At 44.1% G+C, this 15,094-nt stretch overlaps 1 protein-coding gene across 1 annotated transcript in view; it reads right to left on the reverse strand.

Annotated features, from left to right (window-relative positions):
- LOC124776360 (sterol O-acyltransferase 2-like) overlaps positions 1-15,094 on the reverse strand; it is a 278,540-nt gene that overhangs the window by 187,757 nt on the left and 75,689 nt on the right. Inside the window, exon 4 of the mRNA XM_047251312.1 lies at positions 11,131-11,301. Within this exon, the coding sequence (XP_047107268.1) occupies positions 11,131-11,301 (171 nt within the window). The remainder of the gene's footprint in view (positions 1-11,130; positions 11,302-15,094) is intronic.

A 15,094-nucleotide genomic window follows, 5' to 3' on the forward strand; every position in this document is an offset into this window, starting at 1 on the left:
GACCATCATTGGCACCAAGGCAGAAGCGACTCTCATCGCTGAAGACGACACGTCTCCATTCGTCCCTCCATTCACGCCTGTCGCGACACCACTGGAGGCGGGCTGCACGATGTTGGGGCGTGAGCGGAAGACGGCCTAACGGTGTGCGGGACCGTAGCCCAGCTTCATGGAGACGGTTGCGAATGGTCCTCGCCGATACCCCAGGAGCAACAGTGTCCCTAATTTGCTGGGAAGTGGCGGTGCGGTCCCCTACGGCACTGCGTAGGATCCTACGGTCTTGGCGTGCATCCGTGCGTCGCTGCGGTCCGGTCCCAGGTCGACGGGCACGTGTACCTTCCGCCGACCACTGGCGACAACATCGATGTACTGTGGAGACCTCACGCCCCACGTGTTGAGCAATTCGGCGGTACGTCCACCCGGCCTCCCGCATGCCCACTATACGCCCTCGCTCAAAGTCCGTCAACTGCACATACGGTTCACGTCCACGCTGTCGCGGCATGCTACCAGTGTTAAAGACTGTGATGGAGCTCCGTATGCCACGGCAAACTGGCTGACACTGACGGCGGCGGTGCACAAATGCTGCGCAGCTAGCGCCATTCGACGGCCAACACCGCGGTTCCTGGTGTGTCCGCTGTGCCGTGCGTGTGATCATTGCTTGTACAGCCCTCTCGCAGTGTCCGGAGCAAGTATGGTGGGTCTGACACACCGGTGTCAATGTGTTCTTTTTTCCATTTCCAGGAGTGTATATCTGCTCCTGGGTATACCTTACAGTCCAGTATCTGATTACCTCTTCCTCTTGTGACTCTTGAACAGAGGATTCGCTATTACTAGCTGAAATTTGTTACAGAACTCAATTAGTGTTTCTCCTCTCTCATTCCTTGTCGCAAGCCCATGTTCTCCTGCAACCCTACCTTCTGCTCCTTCCCCTACAACTGCATTCCATTCCCCCATGACTATCAGATGTCCCTTTAAGTACTGTATTACCCTTTCAGTATCCTCATATACTTTCTCTATCTCTTCATCTTCAGCTTGTGACCTCGGCATATATATATGTGAACTATCGTTGTCGGCGTTGGTTTGCTGTCGATTCTGACAAGAACAACCCTGTCACTGAACTGTTCACAGTAACACACTCTCTGCCCTATCTTCCTATTCACAATGAATGCTACTCACGTTATATCATTTTCCGCTACCGTTGATATTACCCTATACTCATCTGACCAAAAATCCTTGCCTTCTTTCCATTTCAATTCACTGACCCCTACTACTCGTACATATAGATTGAGCCTTTGAATTTCCATTTTCAGATTTTCTGTTTCCGCTACCACATTCAAGCTTCTGATATTCCACGCCCCGACTCGTGGAACGTTATAGTTTCGTTGATTATTCACTCTTTTTCTCATTATCACCTCCCCGCTGGTAGTCCCTTTCCAGAGATCCGACTGGGGGACTATTTCGGAATCTTTTGTCAATGGAGAGATGATCATAACGCTTTTTCAGTTACAGGTCGAGTGTCCTGTGGATACACGACTTGTGTCTTTAATGCCTTCTGCATCTTCATGCCGTTGAGCATTGCTGATTCTTCCGCCTTTAGGGGCAGTTTCCCACCCCAAGGACAAGAGAGTGCCCTGAAACTCGGTCCGCTCCTCCGCCCTCTTTGACAAGGCCGTTGGCAGAATGAGGGGTGACTTCTTATGCCGGAAACCTTTGGCCTGCCAATGCTGATTATTAATCAAATTTTAAGCGGTGGTGGGTTTCGATCCCGTGACCGAGGACGGTTTGATTATTAGTCAGTGAAGCTAGCGGTAGACCACGTGTAACAAGTTAATAATACTCAAATAACTTATGTGAATGCAGTCGGTGACAACCGCCTATATTTCGACATGAACCGTGTCACATTTTCAGGGCAAAATTGTAGCAAGCAAGCGCTATGCAAGGTAATAACTTCAGTCTGGAGAGCATTTCGTGAAAGATGATACACACACACACACACACTGGACACTAGCACCACCACACAGCCAAAGAAGACCGACGCCAGAAGTTGTCGATATTGAAAATTACTTTAACAACGGCTGAAGTGTCCCTCTCTTTTCTGACAAGAGAGAGAGCAGGATTCCACGCAGAATTTAAGCAAAAACCTCCGGTTTCCTCGGCTGTTAGAAGCGTGTGTGGCTCTTATGCTGAGTACACTGGTCCCCCACGGTTTTGTTAGTCTGACCGATATCTAACATGCCACAACTGAAAGGAATACGATAGACACCCAGCTAAAGCACACCAAGGTCATCCTTAATGGAACCTAAAAGGATCGTAGTCTTTGAGGTCGGAGAAAAGAACTCACATCGCATTTCCGCAAAATAAGGCCAGTCTTGTTACAGTTGCTCCCTCTATAAGGCAAAAAGGCCGTAGTCCTTGGTGCCAACTCAGTATTGTCATCAATCACCCGATGTACGGTTGGTCAATAGCGCAAAGCCCGTCTCATCTTGTCTCACTACATCCATTCTGATGGAAGGTAACCTCAAAGTAAGTTACCTCAGCTGACAAATTTTCAGGTCTGAAATAACGTGGGATTTGTGAGCCAAGGTACCAAGTACCACTTCACGCTGGGCCTGACAGTTACAACTATCAGCTTGTAGAGTAGGCTTTCTGTAAACGGTGCGTCAGCCTTCTTCCTGATCAACATATCAAAGGAGGGAAGGCAACCATCCCTTCTCGTATCCATAGTGAAAAGAACATTCGCGTGGACTGAATTCAGGTGTTCTAAGGAGTCTTTCAAATTCTTAGAGCCATGAGGCCAAACAACGGAAGTATACATATCTTGAAAAAACACGCTGGTTTCGAAGCCGCTGACTCCAAGGCAGGTTCCTGGAAGTCTTTCATAAATTTACAATAATAGGCGCAAAGGGCTGTCTGAGGGCTGTCTGCTCATAGTACTAATCACTGAATAAAAAATTGGCCAGTTTTTAGTAGGACTCGCTACCTGAGAATTTCATGCGAACTTAATTATGTGTATAGACAGTTCATGAATCCTGGGCACCGAGAATCTGAACGATTTTTGTCTGATATCCACACCGATATTAGCAAGATACACTGAAGAACCAAAGAAACTGCAACACCTGCCAGGTTTCCTACGAGCACGCCCAAGTGCCGCTCACGACGTTGCATGGACTCGACTAATGTCGGAAGTAGTGCTTGAAGGGACTGACACTGTGAACCCTGCAGGGCTGTCCATGAATCCCTCAGAGTGCGATGGGGTGCAGATCTCTTCTGAACAGAAAGTTGCAAGGCATCCCAGATATGCTCAATAATGTTCGTGTCTGGGGAATTTGGTGGCCAGCGGAAGTGTTTAAACTCAGAAGAGTGTTCCTGGATGCACTCTGCAGCGATTCTGGACGCGTGGGGTGTCGCATTGTCCTGTTGGAATTATCAAAGTTCGTCGGAATGCACAATGGACATTAATGGATGCAGGTGATCAGACACGATGCTTAAATACGTGTCACCTGTCGGAATCGTATCTAGACATATCATGGGTCCCATATCACTTCAACTACACACGCCCCACAGCATTACGCAGCCTTCACTAGCTTGAACAGTCCCCTGCTGACATGCAGGGTCTATGGATTCAAGAGGTCGTCTCCATACCCGTACACGACCATCTTCTCGATATAATTTGAAACGAGACTCGTTCGACCAGGCAACATGTTTCCAGTCACCAACAGTCGAATGTCGATGTTGACGGGCCCATGTGAGGTGTAAAGCTTTGTGTCGTGCAGTCATCATGGGTACAAGACTAGGCCTTCGGCTCCGAAAGCCCATATCGATGATGTTTCGTTGAATGGTTCGCACGCTGACACTTGTTGATGGCCCAGCATTGAAATCTGCAGCAATTTGAGGAATGTTTGCACTTCTGTCACGTTGAACGATTCTCTTCAAGTCGTCGTTGGTCCCGTTACTGTAGGATCTTTTTCCGGCCTCAGCGATGTCGAAGATTTGATGTTTTACGAGATTCCTGATATTTACGGTACACTCTAGAAACGGTCGTACATGAAAACCCCCAGTTCATCGCTACCTCGGAGATGCTGTGTCCCATCGCTCGTGCACCGACTATAAAAAAACCACGTTCAGACTCACTTAAATCTTGATAACCTGCCATTGTAGCAGCAATAACCGATCTAACAACTCCGCCAGACACTTGTTGTCTTATATAGGCGTTGCCGACCGCAGAGCCGTATTCTGCCTGTTTACGTATATCTGTATTTGAATAAGCATGCCTGCACCACTTTCTTTGGCGCTTCAGTGTATTTGTTCTGGGGATCGCAAGAATTTCGAAAAGTTTCAATTTTAATTTGGAAATAGGATAACAAATGACAAAAGACGTACCTTTCTTGTCTGATGTAATTACAAATCGACGATTTATTGATTTTTTTTCGCTGTACTGTGAAACCTTGCTTTTTGCCAAATTTTATGATTTAAGGTTAACTGGATGTACACTATGGGTCTCATAAAATTAATCGAGGTAGAGAAGTGAAGAGCAAAGCTTTGGGGTGCAGTTTCATATCCATCTCGGTATGAATTTCACACAACTGTGCTGTAAATATGCTTTATCGTTGGGCTTAGGAAACATATTTAGTGTGGATCCCGGTAATTCTAGTGGAAGATTTGACTGCAAACCCGTGAGTTTTATACCGTTGTCTTCACATTTCAATGCCATTAAAAGGAAGTACACCTTAGGAATGTTTTTATTAGTAATACACCATTTTCAGTCAAAGAAATTTATTGACCGGTTTCGGAGTGCATCCCTAATTTGGGTTGGACTAAAACAGCTTAATAAAATATTGTGACTGTAGGTGGGGCGTATTACTAACAAAAGCAATCCTAGCATATAAACTGTACTCACAGACATAATCGACCAAGTGTGTGTTAATGAGGTACGTCTTTCATCCACTTCCAATCACCGTAAATTGCATAACAGAGGGTATGTCCCACTGTACCTGTTAGATGGCTTCTTTACGTTCCATTCACGTATGGAGTGCGGGAACAGTGACTGTTTAAATGCCTCCGCGCATTCTGTAATTAATCTAAACTTGTCCTCATTGTTACGGCAGCGATACGAAGGGATATTTGGACTGTCAGTTCAGTTTCTTCACCGTCTCTGCTGCTCTTTTACAGCTCAAACAAACCTGTGACAACTTCCGCTACTCTTCTCTGTATACGTTCAGTATCCCCTTTTGCCCCTATCTGGTGCGGATCCAACATACTTGAGCAGTATTCTAGGATCTTGTGTGATTCTAGTGATCTTGTTTTCAGATTATCTGTTTTTCGCTAGTATTCTATATACAACGGACCAAAGTCTCCCACTTGCTTCACCTACGACTGAGCCCTTGCGACCTTTCCATTTCACGTCTGTACGAGGTCTTACACCCAGATATTTGTGTAAGTTGACCGATTCCATTTCTGACTTACTGGTGTCGTAGTCTTGGGATACTACGTTTTTCGTTTTATGAAGTGGACAATTTTACATTTCTGAACACTGAAAGCAAGTTGCCAATATTTTCACCACTTTGAAATCTTGTGAAGATTTGACAATATTTGTGCAGCTTTTTCCAGATAGTGCTTCATTACAGATAACTGCATGACCTGCAAAAATCTGACATTATTAATATTCTCTGCGTCGTCATTAACGAGTAGGGGTCCTAACACACTTTTCTGGGACACACCCGAAGCGGGACCGATGGCCTTGGTAGTCTGGTCCCTTCCACCCCTACCAACAAACCAACCACACCCGAAGCTACTTCTACTAATGGTTCAAATGGCTCTAAGCACTATGGAACTTAACATCTGAGGTCATCAGTCCTCTAGACTTGGAACTACTTAAACCTAACTTAACTTAAGGACATCACACACATCCATGACCGAGGCAGGATTCGAGCGTGCGACCGTAGCAGCAGCGCGGTTCCGGACTGAAGCGTCTAGAATCGCTCGGTCAGAGCGGCCGGCCTTCTATTAATGTCAATGACCATCCATTCGAGATTACACGCTTCGTCCTCCCCACCAAGAGGGTTTCATAAGATCGATATTTTCGGAATGCATGCCGGTTGTCACTGAGATAATGAGCTCAGAATGTTTTCTAAGATTCTACAGCAGAAGGATACGAAATACTTCTGCTGCTTCTGCTACACTTCTTGTGCATGGGTGTGACCTGCTGCTTTCTTCCAACTATCTGGCATGGCTTTCTGTTCGAGGGATTTACGGTTGTGGTTAAAACAAGGGATAACTCAGTCGCAATATAATGTGATACGGGATTCCTTCGGATGCTGAAGCTTTGTTCAGTTTTTTCGTACAACAGTTACTTCGTTCTCTCGGTAGTCACAGAAGTTGCTAATGGTAACTACATAGATTAATAGCCTCCAATTTGACTACAATGACTTTCCGCAAACCTTATTTCAGTATTTGGAAGAATTTGTAGCACTAAAGCTCTGTCTATGTTGAGTGGCACACTATCAGCTGGCTGTTGATGCAGCTACTCTCCTGTTAGATAAGCTATGGAACATCAGTGTAAGAGACAACTAATGAATTTCTACTCTGGTAGCCGAAAACAGTTTGTAAAACGCAAATCAGTTACAAACTACGGCGTGCCCTCACTTTATTCAACATGTAAACGTCACAACAGATATCTGGGTGTATGTTATGACATTTCTATATGCTTGCCATCATTGTCGATGATGTTGCTCAGACGAAAAGCGGAATTTTGCATGACCCGCTGAAGTTTCGGAAGATCGATGCTGTCGATGACCTCCTGAATGGCTGTTTTCAGCTCAGAAACGGTTTTGGTGTTATTATTGTAGACATTGTCTTTAATACAGCCCACAAAAAGGAGTCGCATGTGTTCAGATCCAAGGCCCATGCCAGTGGCCTCTGGGTACCCCAGAGCCAGAATACGGTCCCCAAAGTGCTCCTCAAGGACATCAAACGTTCTCCTGCTTCGATGCGGTCGAGCTCCGTATTGCATGAGCCACATCTTCTCGAAGTCAGGGTCACTTTGGATAATGGGAATGAAATCATCTTACAAAGCCTTCAAGTGACATCAAGGAATATCGGAACGATTATTCCGCGACTGGACATTGCACACCACACAGTAACTCGTTGAGGGTGGAGAGCCTTCTCTATCGCGAAATGTGGATTCTCAGCTCTCCAAATGCGTCAGTTTTGCTGACTGACGAACCCATGCAAATAAAAGTGAGCTCTGTCGCTAGCCAAACAATATTCACATCAAAGTCTGTAACGTCCCCTTAGAAAAATTTATGAATTACTGTGCTGATAAACCTCTTACATTATTTGATTTTTTAAACAGCTGAGCAGAACTGAACGTACTCAGACATTTCGCTCTTTACCTATACTGATCAACACTAAACTGACACACAATATTTTTTGCGCAACGCAATCTGACTTTGAATAATCCTTACAAAAGAATGGCCCTGACTAACATCAACCTATACGTTTCACAAATCACTTACCTCACAAAAATCTTCGTTACTCGAACTACTGCAATACAGCGAGCGCCACTACTGCCAGCTAAATAAAAGATTCAAACTACTGAAGGCACTAACTACTGATAGGCATAGTTAGCAAATGAAAGATTTTGATAGAGAACAAGCAATGTATTTACCTTGATATTGTTCAAAAGTCATAATATATATATCAGTCCATGATATCCAATATTACAAATTTACTCTTTCTGACGGACACACGTCCAGATCGTCCGCTCTCAAAATTCCGCCATCTCTCTCCCCACATCCACCACTGCTGGCGGCTCACCTCCAACTGCGCAACGCTACGTGCTGTTAACATCTAACTGCCCAACACTACAATAGCAAACAACAATGCAAACCAGCCACAGCCTGCGCACAGCACAGACAGTGATTTTCATACAGAGCGCTACGTGGCGGTGCCGTTACCAATATAAGAACCTAAACAGCCTACTTACAATTCCTGTTTCTCAATTCTGTGGACAGTAGTGTTGGCGAAACACAACCGCTGTTCCATGGCCCTGGGGATTAATGGCTGATGGGTTTGGATTTTGTATGGGAAGAGATGCAGGTGTTCAACAATCTGTCGCAGCGTCTCCCGGTTGATTCACACCTGCTGTGCAGCTCGTCTGATCGATTTCCTGGGACTGGCTGGAGAGACAGCGCGTGTCTTCTCGATGCTTCCAGAGCTTTCACCCCTTTCGGACCACCGACATTGCCGACACTGTCATCACCAACACCACCCGTTCACTCAAACTTGCGAATCAAATTTTCGATTGTTAGCACACTTTGACCGGCTGTCTTCAGCTTGCACTCTGTCGCAAACTTGCTTTGAGCCGCAGTTGGGCTGCTATTGCTCGCATAATAGGCCTTTACAAGCGCTATAACCTCAGTCACCCTGTACTGTGACATTTTCACGTGCAAATGCGCGTTCTAATTCCCATTATGCACCGCGGCTAACCGCGCAGTTTGACCGTCCTAACGCAAACTGAGCTGTTCAGAAGTTATGAAGATTTTATTTCATGTACTTCAATATGTCACCCTCTCTCTATGTATATACGTTTAATCTACAATTTCTTGGTTTAACCATTCGAAGCAGTCTGAAACTGAGGATCCATGTATGTTGACTCTTTTTAGTGCGTAAGCCGTGTAAGGATATATATGTAGTCAGTATAATTAGAAAGTTTTGCACAGATACTGTTGTCCTAAAGATTGCACCCCATAACTTATTTTCCGCATAGCTGAGTAGCTGGAACGGTTATTTGATGAGCAACGACCAAAGCAAATCTCAATAAGCTACTGATTAAAACGGCTACAAGAATGATGGATGGAGCTAAATATTAGTAATCATGATGTGCCCTTTCTGTAAATATTGCTACGCTGGCCATAATAACCACGTATATTCTAAAATCTACTTTGAACGAAACACACACAACACTGTGTGTGTTTCATTCATAATGTATGAAATATTCTGCCAAGAACCGACTGAACAGGCAATCAATGCAAATGTACATTGCTTTTTGAAGGACTGCAACCCAACATCTGTTCTGATGTGAAACAGAACAACCCTAGAAATGAAGAAAAATTTTACATCTGTAGCCACGAGCAGCTTGCAATGAAAACGGTCCGCGACATGCAGGATTAAATAACCCAGTGCATTGAGATATATATTATGCCTCTGCACACAGTGAAGCCTAAGACTCACTTTTAAGAAATACATTCGACAAAACCATTTTTACGTGGAGAATAAGAAGTGTTTGAGAAAAAGTACGTAAACAGAAGCAAACTATTTATGTGTAATCATATCCGATGTCAACGATATAATCAGCAGACTATATTATTGAGTTGTGTATGAAGATTTGTAGTCTTTGCTGTTTTGTGTAATTGCTGTGAATATTCGATAGTAAATAAAGTACAGGGTGTATCAAAAAGAATCATCCGATTTTAAAAAGTCATAACTATTATGTTATTTAAGATATGTGCGTGAACAACGTACTGTTGGAGAGAGCAAACTCTCGAGTTTTACATGGTTCCCACTAGGTAGTAGCAGTGTGTGCCCACTTCATTTCTAGTAAAAATGGTGTCGTGACAACAGAAAACGTTTTGTGTTTTACGTTTTGTGCAGTGCGGGTCAGTAATAACTGTTCAACGTGACTATCACACAAGACATGGTGTGGATCCTTCTACAGCACAGAGTATTAGACGATGGCATGAACAATTCTGAGAAACAGGTAGTTTGTGTAAAGGAAAATCGCCGGGTCGTCTCCTAGTGTCGGGCCAGCCAGTGTGACGGAGCGGTTCTAGGCGCTTCAGTCTGGAACCGCGCGACCGTTACGGTCGCAGGTTGGAATCCTGCCTCGGGCACGGATGTGTGTGATGTCCTTAGGTGAGTTAGGTTTAAGTAAAGTTCTAGGGGACTGATGACCTCAGATGTTAAGTCCCATAGTGCTCAGAGCCACTTGAACCATTTTTGAACCTAGTGTCTGACGCAGACGCCGAACGCATTCCCCATAGTTTCACAAGGTGTCCGTAGAAATCCGTTCGCCGTGCAGCTCGACAGCTCAACATACCCGCGACGTCCGTCTGGCATGTGTTGCGTCGACGTTTACACATGAAATGGTTCAAAAGGCCAGCCCTATGGGACTTAACATAGAGGTCATCAGTCCCCTGTAACTTAGAACTACGCAAACCTAACTAACCTAAGGACATCACAAACATCCATGCCCGAGCCAGGATTCGAACCTGCGACCGTAGCAGTCTCGTGGTTCCGGCTTTACACATGAAACCACACAAAATTCAACTACTGCAAGCTCCTCTTGAAGGTGACAACCAACAACGTGTGGTGTTCTGTAATTTCGTTCTTGGCAAGATGGAGTATGACAGTTTTCTTCCATGCTTAGTGTTTCGTGACGAGGCAACATTCCATTTAAATGGGAAGGTGAACCGTGATAATATGAGAATATGGGGCACGGAACAACCACATAAAGTTTTACAACGTGAGAGGGACTCTCAAAAATGTAATGTATTTTGTCCAGTGTCACGGGAAAAGGTGTATTGTCCATTTTTCTTTTCTGAGAACACTGTTACAGGAAGCACATATCTCGATACGCTTGAGAATTTTCTTTTCCCACAATTGGAGACTGATTCGAATGACTTAATTTATCAATAGGATGGGACACCGCCACACTGGCATCTCAAAGTTCGGGAATTTTTAAATCAAAGGATTACTGAACGATGGAACGGTCGCACTGAACCAAATGCTTCAGCCTTACGTTACTGGCCTCCAGGGTCACCGGACCTGACTGTATGTGGTTGTTTCTTGCAGGGGTTTATAAAATACTCTGTTTTAATGTGCCTCCGATACCAGCAACAACGAATGAACTGAGACACCGCATAACAGTAGCTGCGGAAGCTGTAACTCAAGACATGCTCACGGCAGTGTGGGAACACTTTCAATACCGCGTTGACATACGTCGTGCATCTCAGGAAGGGCATATTGAACGCTATGAAAGGGTATAAAAATCGTTTTGAGTCTCCTGTTTATCAAAAACAAAATTCATTGTATACGTGATTAGTCTCAGAACTATAGAAACAATAAGGAACTTACTGGCCGTCAGCGACGAGGTCGTAGACGGCGGTGTGCAGGAAGAGCATGAGCAGCACGGCCACGAACATGTTGTAGACGGTGTGGAGGTGTTTCACTCTCATCAGGATCGTCAGCAGCGACTCTCTGGGCAGGAACTGTTTCTCTGGCAGCCCTCCCGAACTGGGGTGGTGTCTGTGGAGAGATCCAGAGATGCACCTTTACAAGACTCTGTCCTAACGACTCACTTACTCATCCACCATAGTCCACTATCTTGATAATAGCAATTACCTCATAGGTCAAATTACAGGGTGACCATTATTGAACTATATGAAAGAAATGTAAGTTATTTACAAACTACGGCGTGCACGCACTTTATTCAACATGTAAACGCCAATACAGATATTCGGATTTAGGTTGTAATATGTTCGATGTGCCTGACGTCATTGACGATGATGTAGTGCGGAAGAATAGCTAAGTCTATGACCTCCTGAATGTCTGTTTTCAGCTCAGCAATGGTTTTGGGGTTACTGATGTGCACCTTGTCTTTAAATATAGCCCACAAAAAGAGGTCGCGTTTGTTCAGATCCGGAGAATATGGCGGCCAATCGAGGCCCATGCCAGTGGCCTCTGGGTACCCCAGAGCCAGAATGCGGTCTTCAAAGGGCTCCTCAAGGACACAAAACACTTTCCTGCTACGATGAGGTCGAGTTCTGTCTTGCACGAACCACATATTGTCGAAATCAGAGTCACTTTTGATCATCATCATCAGTGTTCTGCGTAAAGGCAGGTTTTCACATGGTAGTTATCCAGGCTGTCCGGTCTTCTGCCATCCTCTTCAGGTCTGCATAATTTCCTCTTCCCTTTACGTCGTCTATCACCTTGTATCTCCTTCTTCCTCTCAGTCTTCTCCCACAAACCAATCCTTCCAAAGCATCTACCAGAAAGCACTCCCTTCTCAATGAATGTCCCAACCAGATCTTTTTCCTTTCTCTTACAACCTTCAGCAGACATCTTCTCTCACCAACCCTTTCCAATACTCTTTCATTACTCACTCTTTCCATCCAGCTTATTCTTTCCATTCTCCTCCACATCCACATCTCAAATGCTTCTAAACTTTTTTCATCCTCTCGTCTCAGTGTCCATGTTTCTGACCCATATAGTGCCACACTCCAGACAAAACATTTGCCAAGCCTTTTCCTTAGTCCTTTATCTAATTTGCCACATAAGAGTCTCCTCTTTCTGTTGAATGCCTCCTTCGCTATGGCAATTCGAGTTTTCACCTCCTGGTGACATCTCAAGTCTTCAGTTATTGTGCTTCCGAGATATTTAAATTCACTTACTTGGCTAATGGTAGACTGTCCTATTTTAATATTGGACAGTCTGCGTCTTGTACTGATGACCATACTCTTTGTTTTTGTTGTGTTTATTTGCATCCCATATTCCACACAAGCTTCATTCAGATCTTTGAGCATGTTATTCACTGTCCGCTCACTTTCTGCCACTAATACCATGTCATCAGCAAATCTTATACATTCTATTCTCTTTCCACCAATACATATTCCTCTTTTCCCATCTAAACTTTTCGCAATAATCTCTTCAAGTTATACGTTAAACAACAGTGGGGAAAGGCAACAACCTTGTCTAACACCTCGTTCAATGCTGCTTCCTTCTGACATTTCATTTCCAATCCTTATCGTTACTTTCTGGTGTAAATATAGATTCTGTATCAGTCGTCTCTCTTTCCAATCTACTCCTTTCCTCTTCAAGATATCCATCAGCTTGTTCCACTGAACTCTGTCAAAAGCCTTTTCTAGATCTATAAAAACAGCAAAGATTTCTCTACCCGAATCACTTTTGATAATGGGGATGAAATCATCTTCCAAAACCTTCACGTACCGTTCACTAGTCACTACGCCATCCAGGGAAACCGCGATGATTATTCCGTGATTGGACGTTGCACACCACACGGTCACCTGTTGAGGGTAAAGAGGCTTCTCGGTCGCGAAATGCGGATTCTCAGTCCCCTAAATGCGTCAATTTTGCTTATTGACGAACACATCCAGATGAAAGTGGGCTTCGTCTCTAAACCAAACCAAACAGCGCAAACTAATTCCCTTCATGCCCTGCGTTCAACCGTGGAGTTTGGACATCCTAACACAAACCGTTCAGAAGTTACGACTATTTTATTTCATATAGTTCAATAATTGTCACCCTGTACATTTATATAAAATTTCCTGGCATGTTAGAACTGTACCGAGCCAGTATTCGAAACCTAAACCTTGTGTTTCGCTGACAGTGCGCTTACCGAGTGAGCTACCCAGGCCCACCGACGACCCCTGCTCACAGCTTTACTTTCGCCACTCTTGAAGGTAAGAGACCGAGTAGACCTGTGATGTGCATCTGTGTAATTCAGTCGGTAAAGAACCGCGGAAGGCAAAGGTCCCAGTTTCAAGTACTGGCCCGGAACACAGTTTATTCTGCCAAGAAGTTTAAAATCAGCGCACACTTCGCTGAAGTTGAAAATTCGTTCTGGATACATTTATATAAATCATTATAAAATCACTTTCGCTTTCTTTTCCTGTGCTGAATCTCGAACTAATGAGAATAACACGGCAAATGCCACAAGCCGATTTTTCAGGAACTTTGGTCACTGGAAGAGGGGTCAGAATATGCGGACACATGTCTCGTCTTATCTGTAGATACTTGACTGTTATTGAGAAAACGACGGTTAAAATTTTCTAGGCACTTTATTAGCCTTCCAGCGAGCACTTACCTCAACTGAAGCGGTGGCACAGTGGCTAACATCTAGGTTTCACGGCTTAGCACCCCGATTATTACTTATGTTTTCGTTTCTTATTCATCTACCCCAACCCATAAAAGATTATTACACGGATGTTTTCCAGTGTATATTGAAATAACATTTTCCTTATTCGCCTAATTGTATGCCTGGTAAATAAATTAAAAAGAATAGAAGAAAGAAAAGAACAATAAGTGAATCAGAAAACTATTTGAAATAGTTTTCGGTGTAATTCCTGTAGTGTATCTCGATACATAAAAATTTGCAAGCGCTAGTTTCCGGTAAAGTGATTCGCTAAGCGCAGTCCGCAGCGAAACTATTGCCAACGCGAGAAATCTTTAGCAATTTTCGTGACGTTTCTTTCCCGATTGAGATTCTCTTCCTGATGAGTAAACCCAATTGTAAAAAATATGAATTAGTATAGGAACTGATATAAGAACGAAATACAGGAAAGAGGGTTTAAAAAACTTCTACATCTACGTCTACGAGATTACTCTGCTATTCACAATAAAGTGCCTGGCAGAGGGTTCAATGAACCACCTTCCAAGCTGTCTCTCTACCGTTCCACTCTCGAACGGCGCGCGGGAAAAACGAGCACTGAAATTTGTCTGTGCGAGCCCTGATTTATCTTATTTTATCGTGGTGATCATTTCTCCCCATGTAGTTGGGTACCAACAGAATTTTATAGGAATCGGAGGAGAAAACTGGTGATTGAAATTTCATGAGAAGATCACGTCGCAACGAAAAACTCCTTTCGTTTAATGATTGCCAATCCAGTTGATGTATCACGTGTATGGCACTATCTCCCCTATTCCGCGATAACACAAAACAAGCTGCCCTTCTTTGAACTTTTTCGATGTCATCCGTCAGTCCCACCTGATGCAGATCTCACACCGCACAGCGATACTCTAGAATAGGGCGGACAAGCATGGTCTCTTTAGTAGACCTGTTGCACCTTCTAAGTGTTCTGCCAATGAATCGCAGTCTTTAGTTTCCTCTATCCACAATATTATTTGTGTGATCGTACCAATTTAAGTTATTTGGAATTGTAATCCCTACGTATATAGTTGAATTTGCAGCCTGCAAATGTGTGTGACTTATCGCGTAATCGAAATTTAGCGGATTTCTTTTAGTATTCACGTGAATAACTTCACACTTTTCTTTATTCAGGGCCAACTGCCACTTTGC

The sequence above is a fragment of the Schistocerca piceifrons genome, chromosome 2 (genome assembly GCF_021461385.2).
Source record: "Schistocerca piceifrons isolate TAMUIC-IGC-003096 chromosome 2, iqSchPice1.1, whole genome shotgun sequence".
NCBI lineage: Eukaryota > Metazoa > Arthropoda > Insecta > Orthoptera > Acrididae > Schistocerca > Schistocerca piceifrons.